This window comes from Stegostoma tigrinum, chromosome 10 (assembly GCF_030684315.1).
Source record: "Stegostoma tigrinum isolate sSteTig4 chromosome 10, sSteTig4.hap1, whole genome shotgun sequence".
Taxonomy (NCBI): domain Eukaryota; kingdom Metazoa; phylum Chordata; class Chondrichthyes; order Orectolobiformes; family Stegostomatidae; genus Stegostoma; species Stegostoma tigrinum.
In genome coordinates, this window is record NC_081363.1 from 25,700,121 (window position 1) to 25,723,045 (window position 22,925).

The following is a 22,925-nucleotide window of genomic DNA, read 5'->3' on the forward strand; positions in this document are numbered from 1 at the left end:
ATCAACAAGTAACAATTCATTTACCTAACTCTAACAATGAACAAATTAACTGAACAACTAACATAGCAAACAATTTCCCCTTAATGACTAACTAATCCTAAATAAAACAAATTTCTAATAGCATGGTGTCCAAAATATGTAAGTTCCACTTGTATAAATCAAATTAATAAAATTTCAAACTTAATCTCTCGAAATTACAATCAGGCTATGTCTTCTGGAACGCTCTGCACCTTCTGTGCTGATCCTCAGGCCGGAACGTCTTTCATTGTCAAAGTACTTTGTCAGGAACATTAGCTAAGAGTGCTGCTGTACTTTTAGTCAGATGATGGTTTTCTGAGAGATTTGAGAATTCTGTGAGAGCCAGTGATTTTCTCTTTAGGGCTGATGGTTGTTAACTCTAACAGATGGCAGTAACTCTCACACCAATTTTCAAATGCCCTTTTCTTTTATATCCTTGATGACCTATTTATTTCTTATAATAGGATTGGTCCTAGGTTGTCAAAACAATTTAATTAGTTTTTAGTTTCTAAGTGCCTGATTTTAATGTATTGGCAGATTTTCAAACTGGTTGCCTTAACAACAAAACAAACCACTGCCTGGGTTGTTAACCACACAGCCTTTTGATACAATGCTTCAATTTCAGCAGCTCTCTGTGCAACTACCCTTTTTGTTTAGTCTCAAAGCCTAGAAAAAACACATCACCTTTAAAGGAACCACACACTCTTCCCCCTTCATTTTACAATATCAAATTCTAATGTCCTGCCTTCCAATCCACAAATACTCTACCCAACTTCGCAACAGTTGGCACTAGGATAAGAACAGCCATGATCATGTTAAACGGTGGATCTGGCTTGAACGGCTAAATTACCTACGCCTGCTCCCAATTCCTATGTTCCTAATAGTAGATAATAAGGAAACAGTGGATGAAATGAATAAACATTTTGCCTGTCTTCACTACAGGAATAGAGAAAAAAAATCCAGGAATAGTTGTAAGTCAGGACATGGACAGAGGAGCTTAGTGAAATTACAACCAGAAGGGAAGTGGAACTAATCATTGATATAGAGCTGTGCTCTGGGCTGACATGTTTTCACATCCAGATAGACATCATCCTAGGTAGGTAAAAGAGGTGGCTAATGAAGTAGCAGATGTGTTGACAATTTTCCAAAATTCAATAAATGGAAAAGTTCCATCAGACTGCAAAGTAGCAGATTTAACTCTTCCATCCAAGAAGGAAGGGATGCAGAAGTTATGAAAATAAATTGTGGAGATGGAGTTAAATTAATGATTAAGGAGGTATAGTTGAGTACCTAGAAAAACCCTACGTCATTGGGAAGAGTCAACATGGCTTTATAAAAGGAAAATTATGTTCAACCAATTCATTGAAGTTCTTTGAAACAATTACACACGCTTGTGGATGAGAGGATCCCAATGACTTACTTGGATATCCAGAAGGTAGTTGTCAAAGTACCATATAAAAGGTTATTGTGCAGATTAGGAGCTTATCGTAGAGGGGATAATATATTAGCAATGATAGAATATTGGCAGAAAACAGCCAGCAGCAAAAAAAGATCTTTTTCTGATTGGCAGGATATGACAAATATAGTTCCACAGGGGTCTGTGCTGAGGCCTTAATTTTTCACAATTAATATCAACTTGTTAGATGAGGGGAGTACAGATATGGGAGCTAAACTTTCAGAATACATAAAAATTGGTCGTAAAGTATGCTGTGAAGAGGACATTGGGAGTAGGGAGGATGCATACAGAAATACATAGGTTTGAGTGAATGGGGAAAAACTTGCAGATGGAGTAGAACATGGGAAAACGTGAAGTTGCTCACTTTAGTGAAAAGAATAAAAAAGGGTGAGTACTTAAATGAAGCATGATGGCAGAATTCTGAGGTGCACTAGTGTATGAGTCACAAAAATATAGCACGTAGGTACAGAAAGTAATTAAGAAGGTTAATATTCTTCACTATGAGAAGACATGAACATGGATGTAAAGATGTTATGCTTCATTTATACAGAACACATTTTAAATATGTAAGTAAGTTTGGTCTCCCTGTTTAAGGAGGAAAAGGTTTACCAAAATGCTAAGGATGGTGAGGAGGTTGCCTTATGAGGAAAGCTTAGACAGACTCAGTTTCTTTGTACTGGAATTCTCAAGGATGACGGGTGACTTGATTGAAGCATTGAAGATTCTGAGTGATCTTGACAAGGTAGTTCTGAGAATGGGTTTTGCCTTTTGTCAGTGAACCCAGAACCATGCCTCGCCATTTCAAATTTAGGAGTCACCCTTCTAGGACAATGATGAGAAGGCTATTTCTCAGCATGTTGTGTGACTTTGGAACTCTTTTAAAAGGCAACAGAGGTGGAATTATTGAATAAAGTGAAAGTAAATAACTTATGTATTAATTAAAACATTTGTACATTTCTATCACTAATCTCTGCTTGAAAGTCCAAACAGGTGATTGAATCAGTGTTATAAAGCACACTAAGTCAGAATCTTGTGCAGTTGTTGAGGATCTAGACTGATGACTGTATGGAGTGAGATCCACTATGTCAGCTTCGTTCAGTAAGACACCACGGTAATATCTACCAATTAGGCACTGACAGGCTATTCTCGAGAATCAGGACCTCAAGTGGAAGAACTGGCTACTGAGAGTTGTTGGCTGCTAGGAAATGAATGTCATGGTTATGACTTTCACCCAAGGCCATGAATACAGGCGACAGATGACTAATGTTGTGTAGAGTGGAGAGCTCCATGATTTTGGGGGTGTCAGATGACTCGGGGGATGGTGGTGCACTGGGGTAAGCATGTCAGCAGTGAGGGCTGGGGAGGCTGCCAATAGGTTGGATCTTACTCAGGTCCTCTAGCCCTTCTTTAGGAGCCTGCAAGCAAAGACGCCAGGGTTTTCTTGGTCTGCAGACTGCCTGGTGACCCCTGACCTCCACCCAATAATTAACTGTCACTTAAGGATGCCCTTACTGCTCCTTAACCTGGTTGAGGCAGTAACGTGGCAGAATCTCATCAACACCATTCTCCTGCCTGAGTAAATTGTCCCTGCCAAACACCACCAAATCTGGTATGGGGGAGGGCACAAGATTATACCCCAGGACTTAAACATTTGGCTTATATATGAAAAATAACCATCTTGGATAAAGATTGCACGAGACAGTTGACAGTTATGAAGCAATAATAATCAAAGGTGTGGTGACTTCAGGAAAGTCAGACAAGGTAAGCAAATGAAAGCATGTTTTAAAAAAAATCTTATTTGTTGGCCTCATAAGCCTAATAAGCAACTTTCATGCATGAACTTACAAGTTAAACTTCTTTGGAAGTGTATCTTTACCCCCATTTGTTTTATGTTCATTAGAGTTAGTGGAATAAAAACGAGAAGAACAAGTTGGCAGACTGGCAGTCCCTCCAGAACTTGAAGAATGACTCTGAAGCATCCCGTCTAAAGTGAAGTAGAACATATTAGGACATAAGTTTATGTAATGGTGCATGTTACTATTTGCTTTTTTTCCTGTTGAGTATTGCTGTTGACAATCTTATGAGATTAACATGTAGGCAGAATGTAATTTTAAAATACATGAACAAAAACTTTATTTTCTTTACATGGTGAGGTACTTGTATTCCTCAGAGCATACTTCTAGCTATTAATATATATAATAAATATAACAACGCACTGGTACAAGCAGAGACTGTATGCAGTTATCATTTTTCTAAACGCTCTCACCTTTCAATTTGTTCAGACTGAAGTCCATGGATTTCAGATCAAAAATTTCAACAGATAGTTTAGATTGGTGCTTTAGTTTAAGAAAGGGCTGCCTTTCAATTAAGCTGTTAAGAGCATACCTTAGTTTCTAGTTTCCAAGGACCGAGAATAAACTATGGAAACACGTTATTAAAAATTAAATTTGCCTAGCAAACTGATCAACATCCTTCACTGAATCTGTTCAACTTATTCATTAATGACCTGTCTACACTGTCAGAAACAACAGAGCTATTCAAATCCTTGCCTAGCAACAAAGTTCCAGGAGCTGATACTATCCAGCTGAGGTCACCAAGGCTGGAAATAAATATCTGTTGAAGAAGCTCATTGAACTCTTTCAGTTTATATGGGTGCAAGGAACCATACAGCAAGAATAAAGATGCCTGCGCCAAGCAAAAAGGAACTTTTCAAATATGTACAGGAAGCTGTTCAACCTTGGACAACTCTCTAGTCAAAAACCAAGATTTCCAGGGACATAGTTCATAATTTCCTGTTTGCTAGTGATCAAGCATTAACTGCAGGTCCAGAGCTGAATTTGCAATGTAGCATGAACTTGTTCTCCAATGCATGAGTCAATTTCAACCTTCTGATAGCACTGAAAAATGGACATACTGTACAAGCCTATTCAGAAAAGCCTTTCTCAAGCCCAAGATTACCATTCCTGACCAATACCTGCCAGCAGCATGTAAGGTCATTGATCTGTGAAACACACTGTTGTGACACATTTCATCAATGAAGAGTCACATGCAAGAATCGTCAAAAAAAGTCCAGCCTTTGACAGATTTCAAATATCTGAGAATCTGCCTAATGAGCTAGAATTTTCTAGCAGTGGCTTCCAACCTTTTCACTGACATGGCACACTTCAATGAGACAAAAATTTCCTTGGCAGACCCACCTTTTTTCAGCTGAATTTACTGCTCATACACATCACATTTACTGTGGTTACAGTCTCACAAGAGAGGTTTACAACAAAGTGCATAAAACGAGCTGTAGATGGATCAAATACATTAAGTTACCAAATTTATTTAACATTGAGTTTCATTTTCTTTCTACAAAATTTTGGGGCATATTTAGACAGTATGCTGCAGCGAACCACTTTCAAGGGCTGAGGACGACAGTACACTCACATAGCAGTCAAAGCAAGTGTTTCAAAATACTTGAAGAGGCTTTGCTTAAGCGTTTTAATTTCAACAGACAGTTGTGGGAGAAAGTCATGCAGGATCACTGCATTTGATGAAATAAAGGTGCAACCTGAGCCCCCTCTGAAAGAAGTACAGGGAATGAGAAAAAGCAAGGAGATGAAGTGCTGAGTCAGCAACTTGTTCAAAATCCAACTGTCTGCAGAGTCCTATCCTGTTTGCAGCAGAACCTTCCAGCTGCAGGCTGGTTGCAGCCGTCATCTACATACCCATGGGGATTCTATCAAACTCCCCAGATGGTGAAGAAGACTATGGAAATAAATTAACTGACCATTTATCTCACTTGCTATTCACATTAATCTGTTAGTTTGCAAATTAATTGTTTTATTTGCTTACCAAACATCAGTAAGATATACATCACAAATGCAAGATCTTTGTATATTAACAATCATATATCTGCTTGTGTAAGGTTCAATATTTATGATCATCATGGTTATCCTCCAAGACAATAACGCATTTGTACTTATTATTAAATTCTTCTATTTGATATTTTTATACACAAAATATAGTTTCAACAGCACAGGAGGCAGTTATTTGGTCCTCCAAGCTCATGCTGGTAATTCATTCTTCAATTGTCTTTTTGAATTGTACACAAATGATAGTGACACTGCCAAAAAAAGTATGTGTATCATCTACTTACCAAACGATAGTAGAGAATTTTTTGTAGTTGTAGCAATTTGAGAATTTGACGCTGCTGAAGTAAGTTTCCTTGAATACAAACATTGCATGTGTGATTAGGAATATCAGATTCTTCCATTTACATTAAAACTAAAATAGTTTGATTTATAATATACACAAGAAGCCAGGATTTACTGCAAATGATGGATCTCACTGCTCACTATCCATTAATCTTATCCATTTCCATGAGTTTTTAATTTAAATGTTAAATTGCTACAAATGACATATTACGGCATGCCCTTTAAAGCATTAAGGAACTATGTGAAAGGGACAAGCCCTTCAACTAACTAGAATGTACAGTAAAGGAATAACAGACAATCTGACCCAATAAGCATCATTAAAATAGCAAATTCAAGTTAGATCAGGTATTGAAGAAGAGAAATAAAAGAAAAGAAAGATTGGATGAGAGAACAGTAAAAGACAGGTTTTGTTTGAAAGATTTCCAGAAACAATTTAAAGCTGACAGAATGGACTCCATCCTTGGAAAATGTTCAATTTCAGTGTCAAAATGATCGTTTGGCAATATGAAAAACTTATGCTCTCAGACTGAAATACAGAAGTCCAATTTTTTTTGACAGATTCAGTCCATAATTACAACACTGTTCAAAAAACTTAAATGGGGAGGCAGGCAAGGCGGTGAATTTGTGTACAGATAAAGGCAGAATGGCACATCTTGTAAAGTAGTTTCTGATATTTTGCATTGAACTGCACATTTGCACATGCCTGAGGTTTCTGTTTGATTGCACATAAATAACAATGGAAGTTGTTAACGTCACTGTTATACTTAGATTAAAATCTGATCCATGATTTAAATGCTGAGCATCTCAAACAGATTCTTCGACAGTTCTTGTGAAAGGGTTAGCACATAAGCAAAGTGTGAGGTTCAGATGCAGGGTGCCCAGTCAGTAACATGCTGGGTAAGTCGCGCAAGTTGGGAAAGGGATCAGGTAAGTGATGGAGTGTTTAAGGCAGTCATAATGGACGGGGATATTTGGCCTGGTAGGTGGTCAAGTGCTTGTAGTGGTAGTGGTAATTTTTTTTTGGGGTGGAGATGTGTGTAGTCTCTACAGGGGTCCACTCTGCAATGTCTCGATGCACAACTCCCAGCTATGCTGCAGAAATGACTATCAGTCTGTTGGAAAATCTGGATCACACTATGTACAATGTATGCACTAAGTCAAATAAGCACCTAGTTGAAACCCTCTATTAGTGATTGTAAGTTAGCTGGGCACAAGGTCACATGTGCAATTTGCCTTACTCCCCAAAATAAATTAGAATTTTTTAAATTGCTAAGTTAATTCAGGATGCAAGATTATTTATATTTACACAAATAAATATTTCTGTTTTATTCCTGCGAGGTACAATTTTTGCTTTGAGAACTAGGTGGTGCTATTGTTTAGATTAGCAAATCTGATTTTCTCAAATCAAAATCAAATTATTTATGTTGATATAATTTTTATGGATAGCAAGAATCAAGAACAAGTGACTGTGATGCTTACAACTTGCCCCTGGCTTTAAGGCATTTTCCTAATTTGGCCTTACTTACATTGTGGATTTATCAGAGGCGACCTTTGGAGGAGCTATCCGACCACCAAGTGAACGGCTGCGACCTAACTTAGTCTTCTTTTTCCCATCTTTGTTAAAAGATGAAACTGGTAAAGAAAACAAATTATTTCATTTCGATTTTGAATTCAAGGGTGAGGAAAAACAAAAAAACAGCAGAAATCAGCTGCATCAGTTTGAGAAAAAGTATGCAGTAATACAGACAAATGAAATCAGCCTAACCAGTTCAGCTCTTATCTGTTGTTGTGGTGACATTATGCCAGTAGATTAAGCACAGCTCAAGAAAATGCCCAATAATAATGTTGCTGTGTTTTTGACTTCAGCTGGTTTGTGGCTTCTATCTTTACATTATCACCCACAGAAACTCAAATATCGCTGTTCCTCTACTATTATAATGCCAATTCAAAAAGTAATACCAGTAGCTTGTTCATTGTGAACATATGACGAGGAAGAATGCCTAAAAATTTTAGTTGCATTGTGAGGGACAGTACTTCAATCAAGTACAATGCTGGATTCAATAAGAACTTGAAGAAAGTTGCTACAAGATACCAGAAACTGCAGTTATAGAGATATCAGTTAAATATAAACTATATTTCACCAAAATTTAGACCCAAAATCTACACGAGTGCATTATTTGTGTAACTCCAGGGAACCTGCATAGTTGATCTTTTGCAAATGAGTATCAGAGGCTTTCACATAGAACACAGAACATTACAGCACAGTACAGGCCCTTTGGCCCTCGATGTTGTGCCAATCTGTCATACCAATCTGAAGCCCATCTAACCTACACTATTCCATGTACGTCCATATGCTTGTCCAATGACAACTTAAATGTTCTTAAACTTGGCGAATCTACCACCGTTGCAGGCAAAGCGTTCCATTCCCTTACTACTCTCTGAGTAAAGAAACTACCTCTGACATCTGTCCTATATCTTTCACCCCTCAATTTAAAGCTATGCCCCCTCGTGCTCACCGTCACCATCCTAGGAAAAAGGCTCTCCCTATCCACCCTATCTAACCCTCTGATTATTTTATATGTCTCAATTAAGTCACCTCTCAACCTTCTTCTCTCTAACGAAAACAGCCTCAGGTCCCTCAGCCTTTCCTCGTAAGACCTTCCCTCCATACCAGGCAACATCCTAGTAAATCTCCTCTGCACCCTTTCCAAAGCTTCCACATCCTTCTTATAATGTGGTGATCAGAACTGTACGCAATGCTCCAAGTGCGGCCGCACCAGAGTTCTGTACAGCTGCAGCATAACGTCACGGTTCCGGAACTCGATCCCTCTATTAATAAAAGCTAAAACACTGTATGCCTTCTTAACAGCCCTGTCAATCTGGGTGGCAACTTTCAAGGATCTGTGTACATGGACACCGAGATCTCTCTGCTCATCTACACTACCAAGAATCTTACCATTAGCCCAGTACTTTGCCTTCCAGTTACTCCTACCAAAGTGCATCACCTCACACTTGTCCGCATTAAACTCCATTTGCCACCTCTCAGCCCAGCTCTGCAGCTTATCTATGTCTCTCTGTAACCTCCAACATCCTTCATCACTACACACAACTCCACCGACCTTAGTGTCGTCTGCAAATTTACTAACCCATCCTTCTACGCCCTCATCCAGGTCATTTATAAAAATGACAAACAGCAGTGGACCCAACACCGACCCTTGCGGTACACCACTAGTAACTGGTATCCAGGATGAACATTTCCCATCAACTACCACCCTCTGTCTTCTTTCAGCAAGCCAATTTCCGATCCAAACTGCTATATCTCCCACAATCCCATTCCCCTGCATTTTGTACAATAGCCTACTGTGGGGAACCTTATCGAACGCCTTGCTGAAATCCATATACACCACATCAACCGGTTTACTCTCATCTACCTGTTTGGTCACCTTCTCAAACAACTCGATAAGGTTTGTGAGGCATGACCTACCCTTCACAAAACTGTGCTGACTATCCCCAATCAAATTATTCTTTTCTAGATGATTATAAATCCTATCTCTTATAACCTTTTCCAACACTTTACCAACAACTGAAGTAAGGCTCACTGGTCTATAATTACCAGGGTTGTCTCTACTCCCCTTCTTGAACAGGGGAACCGCATTTGCTATCCTCCAGTCATCTGGCACTATTCCTGTAGACAATGACGAGTTAAAGATCAATGTCAAAGGCTCGGCAATCTCCTTCCTGGCTTCCCAGAGGATCCTAGGATAAATCCCATCCGACCCAGGAGACTTATCTATCTTCACACTCTGTAGGATTTCTAATATCTCTTCCTTGTGAACCTCAATCCCATCTAGTCTAATAGCCTGTATCACAGTATTCTCCTCGACAACATTGTCGTTTTCTAGAGTGAATACAGTCAAAAAATATTCATTTAGTGCTTCCCCTATCTCCTCTGACTCCACACACAGCTTACCACTACTATCCTTGATTGGCCCTAATCTTACTCTCATCATTCTTTTATTCCTTAAATACCTACAGAAAGCCTTAGGGTTTACCCTGATCCTACCCACCAACAACTTCTCATGTCTCCTCCTGGCTCTTCTGAGCTCTCTCTTTATTATGTCTTTCCTGGCTACATCGTAACCCTCAAGCGCCCTAACTGAGCCTTCACATCTCATCCTAACATAAGCCTTCTTCTTCCTCTTGACCACAGAGTCCACTTCCTTCGTAAACCACTGCTCCTGCACTCTACAGCTTCCTCCATGCCTGACAGGTACATGCTTATCTAGGACACACAGGAGCTTTTCCTTGAATAAGCTCCACATTTCTAATGTGCCCATCCCCTGCAGTTTCCTTCCCCATCCTATGCTCCCTAAATCTTGCCTAATCTCATCGTAATTGCCTTTCCCCTAGCTATAACTCTTGCCCAGTGGTATAGAACATAGAACATAGAACATAGAACAGTACAGCACAGAACAGGCCCTTCAGCCCATAATGTTGTGCCGACCATTGATCCTCATGTATGCACCCTCAAATTTCTGTGACCATATACATGTCCAGCAGTCTCTTAAATGATCCCAATGACCTTGCTTCCACAACTGCTGCTGGCAACGCATTCCATGCTCTCACAACTCTCTGCGTAAAGAACCTGCCTCTGACATCCCCTCTATACTTTCCACCAACCAGCTTAAAACTATGAACCCTTGTGCTAGCCATTTCTGCCCTGGGAAATAGTCTCTGGCTATCAACTCTATCTATGCCTCTCATTATCTTGTATACCTCAATTCGGTCCCCTCTCCTCCTCCTTTTCTCCAATTAAAAGAGACCGAGCTCAGTCAACCTCTCTTCATAAGATAAGCCCTCCAGTCCAGGCAGCATCCTGGTAAACCTCCTCTGAACCCTCTCCAAAGCATCCACATCTTTCCTATAATAGGGCGCCCAGAACTGGACGCAGTATTCCAAGTGCGGTCTAACCAAAGTTTTATAGAGCTGCAACAAGATCTCACGACTCTTAAACTCAATCCCCCTGTTAATGAAAGCCAAAACACCATATGCTTTCTTAACAACCCTGTCCACTTGGGTGGCCATTTTAAGGGATCTATGTATCTGCACACCAAGATCCCTCTGTTCCTCCACGCTGCCAAGAATCCTATCCTTAATCCTGTACTCAGCTTTCAAATTCGACCTTCCAAAATGCATCACCTCGCATTTATCCAGGTTGAACTCCATCTGCCACCTCTCAGCCCATCTCTGCATCCTGTCAATGTCCCGCTGCAGCCTACAACAGCCCTCTACACTGTCAACGACACCTCCGACCTTTGTGTCGTCTGCAAACTTGCTGACCCATCCTTCAATCCCCTCATCCAAGTCATTAATAAAAATTACAAACAGTAGAGGCCCAAGGACAGAGCCCTGTGGAACTCCACTCACCACTGACTTCCAGGCAGAATATTTTCCTTCTACTACCACTCGCTGTCTTCTGTTGGCCAGCCAATTCTGTATCCAAGCAGCTAAGTTCCCCTGTATCCCATTCCTCCTGACCTTCTGAATGAGCCTACCATGGGGAACCTTATCAAATGCCTTACTGAAGTCCATATATACCACATCCACAGCTCGACCCTCATCAACTTTTCTAGTCCCATCCTCAAAAAACTCGATAAGGTTTGTAAGGCATGACCTACCCCTCACAAAGCCGTGTTGACTGTATTTGATCAAGCCATGCTCTTCCAGATGGTCATAAATCTTATCCCTCAGAATCCTTTCTAACACCTTGCAGACGATGGTGTATACACCTATCCCTTTCCATCACTTAGCTAAACATAACAGAATTGTGATTGCTATCACCAAAGTGCTCATCTACTTCCAAATCTAACACCTGGCCGGGCTCATTACCCAGTACCAAATCTAATGTGGCTTCGCCCCTTGTTGGCCTATCTACATACTGTGTCAGGAAACCCTCCTGCACACACTGGACAAAAACTGACCCGTCTATAGTACTCGAACTATAGTGTTCCCAGTCAATATTTGGAAAATTGAAGTCTCCCATGACAACTACCCTGTCTCTCTCACTCCTATCGAGAATCATCTTTGCTATCCTTTCCTCTACATCTCTGGAACTATTCGGAGGCCTATAGAAAACTCCCAACAGAGTGGCCTCTCCTTTCCTGTTTCTAACCTCAGCCCATACCACCTCAGTTGACGAGTCCCCAAACATCCTTTCTGCAACTGTAATACTGTCCTTGACCAACAGTGCCACACCTCCTCCTCTTTTACCATCTTCTCTGTTCTTACTGAAACATCTAAATCCCAGAACCTGCAACAACCATTCCTTTTGATAACAATATCTAAGAAAGGACACAAAACATTGAGGAAAATTGTAACCATTATGTTTTAACATACATTAGATGTATTCCAATTCCCTCTGAGAAAGCAGTGGAATGCCCTAGTTATGTCAAAATTTTCCAGCCAATTCTGAACCACTGAGTTACGCTGATGGAAATTGGAACTTGGTTAAGATTATTGATGGGTGTCGCTATCTGATTGGGACAGTTATCCAACTGGTACAGCTGCTTTGTTTGTCTTGTACATTTCACTAGCTTGTGAGCTTCTTTTGTTTATCATTTTTTGTCTCTCCAGTTATCTCCACAGGTCGGCATTGATACTATGAGAGAAATTTACCCAAACTGTCGAGTAAAAAACAGCTCTCTCCAACTATACAAAATATATTGCACTACTAGAGTTTTTAAAACATTCCTTTCTGGGATATGAACCTGACTGATCAGCTCACCACCTGTTGTCAGTCTATCTCCATAAGCTCTTGAAAAGATGGTGGTAATCTAACTTTATGAACTACCGTAGTCTGTGACATATAGTTAAACTGACAAAACTGTTAAGGAGTTCAGAATTTTGACCCAGAAATGGTGATATAGTTCCAAGTCAGGATGGTGTGTTACTTGGAAGGAAACTTAAAGGTGATGGTATTTCCACGTGGCTGCACCCCTTGTTCTCCTAGGTGGTAGAGGTTGTATACTTCAAAAGTGCTGTTTGAGGAAACTTGCTGGTTGCAGTGGTGCATCTTGTAGGTGTCTCACACTGTTGCTATTGTGCAGTGGTGGTTGCAGAGGGAGAGAATAGGTAAGATGATGTATGGGTTGCTGATCAAATGAGGGATGGTGGACTTCTTAAACGTTTCTGGAATTTAAGTCATCCTTGCAAGTTGTTGGGATGAATTGTCAGGCTTGAGGAGTTAGATGGTGAGTCAGTATATAAATTAATTTGGCAGAATACAATTCCTTTTTTATAACAGTGCTGCACTCAGCCACAGTGTTAGTAAGCTTAGAGCAAAAACTCACGTAATTTCTTTTCATTCATTAACTTGCTTTCTCCACGTTTTTCCATGTCTTCCTGTTAAATGAAATATTAGCATGCAACTTTTAAATTCTTGAACAGTGAAAGATAATACGAATAAAAGGTTTACACATTAAAATATAAAGTATGTGATAAGAAACATTCAAGCTATTCCTGTCATATTTTCTTTGCCACCTTAAAATAATGTTTGCAATATAAGTCCCTCACATCAAAGTAATTAAACAAAACTCTGAACAAGCAATCTATTTTGACTACTTAACCATGGAAAGCTGTTCTCTACTAGGACAGCAGATGTTTGTGGAGCTTTACAACTCTGTAACAACCGGAATAGCGTTTCTCATTTATCATTAGCTCTTAGATCTGCTGTTCACAATTTGACTCGTTAACTTGTTGGTCCAGAACTTATAATGAAAATGATAAAAACAATCAGCGTTCAACAGTTATGGTGGAGGAAATCTAACAGCAACTTCTCAAGATTCCACACATACAACGATACAAACAAATCTAGATACTATTGTAAATTACACCACCCATTACAAAGCATGTCACTGCTGCCCTTGGCCACACGCACAGCATTCAATACATAAATACAATGGTGTGAATTTATTAGGCCTGACCACGAGTTCTGTATTAAAAATTACTGAAAAAGTTAGAACTCGTGTATTCAGGAATGATTTTTGAACTGTGTGATAAGCGTGCAGCTTTGGTGAACTTGCCAAAGGAAGGATATATATGCACGAGACTGAGTGCAAAATTGATTCCATAGTGTAATTCTCAGGGTAAGAGAATTGAGGACAGACGAAGACAGATTGAGTAAACTAGGCTTACATTCCACTTTGGGGATTTAGAATAGAGGTGAATTAATGGTGCTGAGGGCCTTTAGAGATACTGAGAAAAATTTCGCCTTGACTGGAGAATCCAGCACATAGTGTCACAGCATCAGAATAATGTGTCAGTCATAAAATGTGATGATGAGCAAAAATGTCTTCACTTAAAAAATGCTGAATACTTGGAATTAAATACTCCAGAGATCTCTGGATGTTCAGTCATTAAAAACAGCCAAGACAAAGGCTAACAGGCATTGTGTATATTATGAGAGAATTAAGGGAGACAAACATAGTGAGAGGAAGTGGAAATAAGGTTGAAAATCAGCCATTATCTTGTTGATGACCGAGAAGGTTTAAAAAAGCCCATTCTCTCTTTAATTTCTTCTGTTCTTATCATATGCAATTACAGCTGAATAATCACTTTGGCCAAGAAATATGAATTTTAAGTGAAAAATCCCTTCCTGTCAGAGAGACGAGAGTTTTTTTTTAGTCTTTTCTGTTGTCTTTTATTTTTCTCCCTTAATCCCATCCTTATTTCCCAATCTTTATTTCGCCTACTCTAATTAAAGATTGATTTATTTTTCCTCGTTTATACTTCCTGATCTAGACTCTGTGCATCACAATGAGCATTCTTCAATCTAATTAGTTGAAGAGCTTTCTCATTTCTTGCCCTGTTTTGTAGGCAACTTAGCTCGTAGAGTATGGTGGCTTGAAAAATTCCTTCATTAGAGGAAGTTTCCATTTACAAGCTCAAAGAGATTGTGAACTGACACCAGTCAGGAGTATGGCAGGTGCAATCCCTTCACCAGTGAGGGCAAACTTCAGGACTATATTAATACTGTCAGCTTTTATGCATTTTAAAAGTGTAGTTTTGGAACTTTATCAAATACTTCTGAAATCCAAATACATTCAGAACATCTCTTACTCTAATGTTAAGTTCATCTGAGAGGCATAACCTATTTCTTAGCAATCCATGATAATAAAGTGTGAAGCTGGATGAATACAGCAGGCCAAGCAGCATCTCAGGAGCACAAAAGCTGACATTTCGGGCCTAGACCCTTCATCAGAGAGAGCAATCCACTATGGCTTTGGTTTGCAGGCTGCTGTTGTAAGTGACTGTGTACATCACCTGAGAAATTTCCTTGTGATAAATGTTAAATCCATTGATTGAAAACAATTATAGTTTACTGCCAATAGCCAGATGTCCTAAATGCATTATGATGAATTGATCTACCATCTGAAATATGTAACATTAATTTATATCCCTGTCAGGATGTCACATTCTCCATATCTGGCTATGAGAAAAATGTGAAAGGATTGTACAAAGTGATGATAATATCTTGGAGTCAAATGAGCCAAAACATGTTATAGCAGACCACCCAACCTTACCTGTCATTAGTTAGATCTGTCCTGTACCCTTCTGTTCAAAACATTTTTATCAAAGTTACCAAAAGTGTAAGGTGTTAAGAGCACAGCAAGGAAAGTAGGACCTGAATGAACAAGGCAAACAGGGCTTCTCCGTAACCATGAAGTATAACATTATTCCCCCAAGAGGTAAAATCCTGCTCAAGTAACCATCACATAGGGAAAAATCAGGAAAGTGGAGGTGACGACTTTTGGATGTGCCATTATCCCTCAGAATTCAATTATTCAATTTTCAATATTAACAACTTTTGTATACACTTGCATACTGAAAAATAATACAAAATTAGCAAAGATATATATGAAGATAGTGTGAAACATTATGTAATTCTGTAATGAACAGGTACACACATTTCGACAGACATTACCATTTCTAGAAGCAAATTTTCTTCTTTTTCTTTCTTGTGATCCAGTAAGTCTTTTTCTTGCAACCTTTTGGGAAACTAGAGAAAGAAAAAGTCAAATACTCATTCATTAGTAACTGAATTGCTTAATTTATTTTTGTAATAACCATTTATTTGGAGAAAAGCTATAGCAAAATGCTAACTTACAGATTCCGTATTCGTTTCCATTCTATCTAATTCCAACGTTATCTAAAAGAGCAAAAGAGTGTCAGTAGAATTTGAAAGGAGACAAAAAAGTGATTCAGTTCTAGAACATTATCGAGAATTTGTACTTTTTTTTCCCACTCAGTACAATTTCTCATCTCTTGCTAAATAACCTAACCACCAAATTTTTTGAGGATGAGTTAATGCTGGTAAAATAGCATTTGAAAGGAGTTGTTTGTAGAAGGAGTATCTACAGATCACAGCAAATATGCCATCCTTTGAAGCCTCCAAAAATCCTCTAAAAGTGGGGTTTAACTTGTATGTTTTGTATAAAAGATAAACTGCAATTGTGTTGTGGTCACGATTTGAAGTATGAAAATAAACATGACAACTATCATTCATATTAATGTGGCACAGTTTATTGAATGAATCAATTGTACAAAGACACCTGTAACCAATAATCGACAGGACAATCGGAAGTGGTATTGGAGAGTTGGCGCCTGGCAACTGTTGATGTCAATTCTCTGTCTCCCAACACCTCATCCTCGCCATGGATACATCTATACCCCCATGCAGATGTCCTAAAAGTGCTCCACTTCCTCCTGTCCCACAGGCCCAACCAGTCCCCGTCCACCAATACCCTCATTCGCTTTAAAGAACTTGTCCTTATCTTCAACAACTTCTCCTTTAACTCCTCTCACTTCCTACACACTAAGGGGGTGACTATGAGCACCCGTATGGGTCCAAGCTATGCCTGCCTCTTCGTAGGATATGTGGACCAGTCATCTTCGGCTGTTACAATGGCACCATCCCCAACCTCTTCCTCTACATTGATGACAGTATCGGAACTGCCTCATGCTCGCAAAAGGAACCTGAACAGTTCAACTTTACCAGCAATCTTCACCTCAACCTCAAATTTACCTGGACCATCTCCAGTGCCTCCCTCCCCTTCCTGAGCCTCTCAATCTCCATCTCCGGTAACCGTCTCAGCACTGACATCTACTTCAAACCCACTGATTTCCATATCTACTTTGACAACATTTCCTCTCACCCACCCTCCTGCAAGAATGTGATACCTCACTCCAAAATCCTCTGCCTCCACTACATCTGCTCCCAAGACTGAGTGTGCCACTCTCAGACATCAAGGACCACAGTTTCCCCTCTCTGTTGATTCGTAATGCTCTCAACTGCATATCCTTCACTTCTACCCTCAAAGCCCTTCCACTCAATAAAAATAAGGAGAGTCCCTCTGGTCCTCAAATATCACCCCATCAACCTCCAAATCCAGTGCATCATCCTCTGCCACTTCTGCCACCAATCCAACCCCACGACTGAAGAGATATTTCCCTCCCCACCTCCATCCACCTTTCGTAGGGACCACTCACACCTACATTCCTCCTTTCCTCCACACTCCCCATCAACCTCACCACACCTGGCACCTTTCCATGAGACCATAAGATATAGGAGCAGAAATGAGGCCATTTGGCCCATCAACCATTTGGCCCATCAAGTCTGCTCCATCATTCAATCATGGCTGATGAGTTCCTCAACCCCATTCTCCTGCTTTCTCTCCACCTTGATCCCCTTGACAATCAAGAACCTATTTATCTCAGTCTTAAACGTACTCAACGACCTGGCTTCCACAGCCCTCCGTGGCAGCGAATTCCATTGATTCACCTCTCTCTGGCTGAAGAAGTTTCTCCTCATCTCCGTTCTAGTTTCACGTTTCCATGCAATTGCAGGAGATGCTACCCCTGCCACTATACCTCCCCTTTCTCCTCCATCTACTGTCTTTCCAAATCTGACAGGGATTCACAATACATCTTCGAACCTGGTCTTCTGTATCCATTGCTCCTGGTGCGGCCTCCTACATGGGTGAGGCCAAGTGCAGGCTCGGTCGCCGAATCACGGAGCATCTGCACTCTGTATACTATAATCAACAACATCTTCAGGTTACTAACTATTTTAACTCTCCCTCCCACTCCCTTGGTGATATGTCTATCCTGGGGCCCCCTCCAGTGTCACAATGACACCATACACAAACTGGAGGAACACAGTCTCATATTCCGCCTCAGGAGCCTACAACCCAATGGACTCAACATAGATTTCATTTGTTTCAAAAGGTCCCACCCCCAGCCTCATCTCATGCACCACCCTCTCTCTCTGATCCCCAGCTCCTTGACCTGACACAGCCTGTCTACCTTCTTTTCTACTTACCTGCCCCACCCCTCCCACTGACTGATCTTCACTACCCCCTATCTGCATCCACCTATCACCATCCCATGTATCTTCCCCTAGCCCCACTCCTCTCCCTCTATTAATTTCGAACTCTGTGCTGGAATGGATAGAGATAGAGGAAGCTGATGTGCTGAAAATTTTGTCAAACATTAAGATTGACAAGTCGCCAGGCCCGGATCAGATTTGTCCTCAGCTGCTTTGGGAAGCGAGAAATGCAATTGCTTTGCCACTTGCGAAGATCTTTGCATCCTCGCTCTCCACTGGAGTCGTACCTGAGGACTGGAGAGAGGCAAATGTAATTCCTCTCTTCAAGAAAGGAAATAGGGAAATCCCCGGCAATTATAGACCGGTAAGTCTCACGTCTGTCGTCTGCAAGGTGTTAGAAAGGATTCTGAGGGATAAGATTTATGACCATCTGGAAGAGCATGGCTTGATCAAATACAGTCAACACGGCTTTGTGAGGGGTAGGTCATGCCTTACAAACCTTATCGAGTTTTTTTGAGGATGTGACTAGTAAGGTTGATGAGGGTCGAGCTGTGGATGTGGTGTATATGGACTTCAGTAAGGCATTTGATAAGGTTCCCCATGGAAGGCTCATTCAGAAGGTCAGGAGGAATGGGATACAGGGGAACTTAGCTGCTTGGATACAGAATTGGCTGGCCAACAGAAGACAGCGTGTGGTAGTAGAAGGAAAATATTCTGCCTGGAAGTCAGTGGTGAGTGGGGTTCCACAGGGCTCTGTCCTTGGGCCTCTACTGTTTGTAATTTTTATTAATGACTTGGACGAGGGAATTGAAGGATGGGTCAGCAAGTTTGCAGACGACACAAAGGTCGGAGGTGTCGTTGACAGTGTAGAGGGCTGTTGTAGGCTGCAGCGGGACATTGACAGGATGCAGAGATGGGCTGAGAGGTGGCAGATGGAGTTCAACCTGGATAAATGCGAGGTGATGCATTTTGGAAGGTCGAATTTGAAAGCTGAGTACAGGATTAAGGATAGGATTCTTGGCAGCGTGGAGGAACAGAGGGATCTTGGTGTGCAGATACATAGATCCCTTAAAATGGCCACCCAAGTGGACAGGGTTGTTGAGAAAGCATATGGTGTTTTGGCTTTCATTAACAGGGGGATTGAGTTTAAGAGTCGTGAGATCTTGTTGCAGCTCTATAAAACTTTGGTTAGACCGCACTTGGAATACTGCGTCCAGTTCTGGGCGCCCTATTATAGGAAAGATGTGGATGCTTTGGAGAGGGTTCAGAGGAGGTTTACCAGGATGCTGCCTGGACTGGAGGGCTTATCTTATGAAGAGAGGTTGACTGAGCTCGGTCTCTTTTCATTGGAGAAAAGGAGGAGGAGAGGGGACCTAATTGAGGTATACAAGATAATGAGAGGCATAGATAGAGTCGATAGCCAGAGACTATTTCCCAGGGCAGAAATGGCTAGCACGAGGGGTCATAGTTTTAAGCTGGTTGGTGGAAAGTATAGAGGGGATGTCAGAGGCAGGTTCTTTACGCAGAGAGTTGTGAGAGCATGGAATGCGTTGCCAGCAGCAGTTGTGGAAGCAAGGTCATTGGGGTCATTTAAGAGACTGCTGGACATGCATATGGTCACAGAAATTTGAGGGTGCATCCATGAGGATCAATGGTCGGCACAACATTGTGGGCTGAAGGGCCTGTTCTGTGCTGTACTGTTCTATGTTCTATGTTCTATGTTCCCTTCCCCCTGCCCACTCCTGGTGAAGGGTGTAAACCTGAAACGCCGACTTTCCTGCTCTTCCGATGCTACCTGGCCTGCTGTGTTCCTCTAGCTCCACACTGTATTGACTTTGACTCCAGCATCTGCAGTTCTTGCTATCTCCTAAAGCACCTTCAGCACCTGATATAAAGAGTTCATCAATTTCATCCGGAGTCACTTTAGCTGTGTCGTCTTCTTAAGGACCTCAAGCAAGATCAGATTTGAAGTTTTGACTTTCATATTCAATTCTCCACAAGTCATCTTGCTCTTCATCTGAACTGGATATTGCAGAATTGTATATTCTGCACTTACTGAACAATTTGATCTCACCTCACGCATAGTAGCATCCCACATTTTCATAATCAAACCACACAACGTCTGCCGTTCTGCCTAACACCAGTCTTCTTTGTCACTTCTTCAAAAAACCACAGCAAGCTGTAGTGCATCCAGTTAGGATTTTTTTATGGTGCATCTATAAAAATTGGTAACAGTCATTGTGGACATGCCGAATTTCCGTAGTCTTCTTGAGCAAGCAGAGGCATTAACAAGACCATAAGCGTCAACAAGAATGGACCAAGACAGATTGTTGGTAATCTTCATTCCCAGGAACTTGATGCTGTCGACCATTTCTACCACAGCACCATTTATACAGACAGGTGCACGTCCTCCATTCTGCTTTTTCAAGTGGATGACCAGCTCCTTTGTTTTGCCAACATTGAGGGAGAGATTGTTGTCTTTACACCACTAAACTCACTCTTTCCTGTTCTCTGTCTAACCATTGTTTAGATCTGACCCATGACAGGGTGTCAACAGCAAACTGGTAAATGAAGTTTCAGCAGAACTTGGCCACACAGTCATGATTGTACAAGGAGGAGAAGGGCTGAATGTGCAACCATGCAGGTCACCGGTATTAAGGATTTTCATGCAGGAAGGTGTTGACACATATTCTTACTAATTGTGGCCCGTGGGTCAGGAGGTCAAGGATCCAGTTGCAGATGGGCGAAGTAGAGTCTTAGTTCTTAAAGTTTGGAGGTGAGTTTGCAGCTTTGCATTTCTATAGCTTAGATGCAGTGCAAATCAAAATTCACAGGTATTCCATCCATGATGCTGATGTGACTTAATGGATACCATTTCTGCCACTTTCTAATTGTGAACCATTGCAATCCAGAAATTTTTAGTAGAGATCTCTTGGTACTATCTTAGCAATTTTGGCCTTCCTGTCACGACATTAAGCTGTTTTGTCTCATAAAATGTCTGGATCAATTAGCTGTTTGAAATTTTTGTTGGACTTAGGGCTTTATTTATACCACATATTCAGATATTAGTACATATTGATAACTTTTAAAAAGCAATATGAACTTCCAAATAATAATTGAAAAGATGGTACTCCAATATTTTGTGGTTCAAGATATAATGAAAAGACTAAAAACCTAAGTAATTAAACACTATTATTGTTGGCCATGTACAGTTTAAATTGCTGAAAGTAATACCTTTTTTGTTTTAAACACAATTGCAAAAACACTTGATTGGTACACAACACTGTCTTTTAATTGGGCATTCAATGCCCCCAGAATAAGTCCAAAATATCCTTAACTTGAGACTTTTTTTTCCCTTCATCTACCAGGTAACATCTAGCTTGAGAACTGTCCTTTGTCGTGAGAGTGTTACTGGAAATCTTCCTTCTGGTGCGAGCTAGATAAATCTTCCAGCTTAATTTTAAACTCCTTTGAATTGCTTTTAAATGCAAGCTTAAGTTTCCACACATATGCTGGCAAATTGAATTTTTAGACTTCTAGATGCTCTCTCTCTGGGTCTCTGGCAAAACGTCTGATATTCACTGATACTTACTGATATTTTAGGAAAGCCTTAGAAATTTCATAATTATACCAGATTTAAGTGATTATAGGGTGATGATGATTCTGATGATTTTGAAGACCTATTCTAAAGCATGCTTCTCAATATCAGGCCAGCGGCTGGTCCCTGTTCGGATGTGCATTTGGTCTCAGACATCTTCTACAAAGTGGATTCTTACTTCTTCTGCTCTCACATTAGTTTTTCATTGAATTCCTTTGCTACAGTATAGTTATTTGACAAGTTAGTAAATGTTATGATTTTTAGTTTGAAAACTGCTTCATACTTCAATACTTTTAGTGGAGAAGCCATTTCTGTTTCTCATTCACTATTCTTTTAATGAAAGCAAAGTACTGCGGTTATTGGAAATCTGAAACAAACACAGAAAAAGCTGGAGAAAATCAGGTGGTCTGGTAGTGTTTGTGAAGAGAAAAACAGAGCTAACATTGAGTCCAACGTGGTTCTTCTTCACAAAGATCATTTGCAACATAAGCTGTATCATCTGCTTAGTCTCATGCGCCAACCTACATCGTAAATTGAGTGAAATATGATTTGACATGAAAAATTGAGGTGGACTACAAATGTGAGTAAAACACTTGTAGTTGAAAAGACATAGTCAACCAAGTATATGCAAAATTATAACAACTGGTGTTGATAAAATTTGATCATTTCATAGGCCGGACAAACTTAAATGCAGCCTTCTACAGTAATATGCACTCTAAAATTAGAAGCTAACCCTATGACACAATTGCCAGCTTAAAACAGATATTTTAAACAAGATCTTTTTCTTCTTAGTGTAAGGATAAATTGTTTCCACTGTGTACAGACTGTAATAGGAAAATAGTTTGTGCCCGTACACATGTGACATAATGGGTCTAATTTTGCTGAGGCAGGATATTTCACGGTGTGTTCATTATTCTGACTTGTCTGAGCATACTTAGGTTTAAACATCTTTCCAACAAAGCAGTTGGACGTATGTGCTGCCAATTGTGCAATGGATGGAACAAGGCATTTCAGACATGAATGTTTAGAAGGATAAACTGTGAATTTCCTTAACTAATATGATTACAAGGTGAAGAACAGTGAAATAAACAAAGAAAGGATTGAAATGGGCAGTGAATTAAACTGGCTGAATTGTATGTTAAATCAGGAACAGAAGGGCAAAGTGGGAGAACCAAAAGCAGGATTATACGAAGCGAGGAAAAAAAGAGCCAAAGGAAACAAAAGATTAAGGGAATGATGAATTTGATATGTTTAGCATTTCCGAAAACA

General features: G+C 40.3%; 1 protein-coding gene across 5 annotated transcripts in view; it reads right to left on the bottom strand.

The window, feature by feature from the left end:
• Positions 1 to 22,925, bottom strand: part of ppp4r4 (protein phosphatase 4, regulatory subunit 4) — a 228,028-nt gene that overhangs the window by 6,825 nt on the left and 198,278 nt on the right. For all 5 annotated transcript variants that reach the window (XM_059649055.1, XM_059649053.1, XM_059649057.1 and 2 more), the window contains 6 exons: positions 15,839 to 15,880; positions 15,656 to 15,730; positions 13,023 to 13,074; positions 7,200 to 7,305; positions 5,616 to 5,683; positions 3,320 to 3,458 (listed from right to left, as the gene is read on the bottom strand). In XM_059649055.1, the coding sequence (XP_059505038.1) occupies positions 3,320 to 3,458; positions 5,616 to 5,683; positions 7,200 to 7,305; positions 13,023 to 13,074; positions 15,656 to 15,730; positions 15,839 to 15,880 (482 nt within the window). The remainder of the gene's footprint in view (positions 1 to 3,319; positions 3,459 to 5,615; positions 5,684 to 7,199; positions 7,306 to 13,022; positions 13,075 to 15,655; positions 15,731 to 15,838; positions 15,881 to 22,925) is intronic.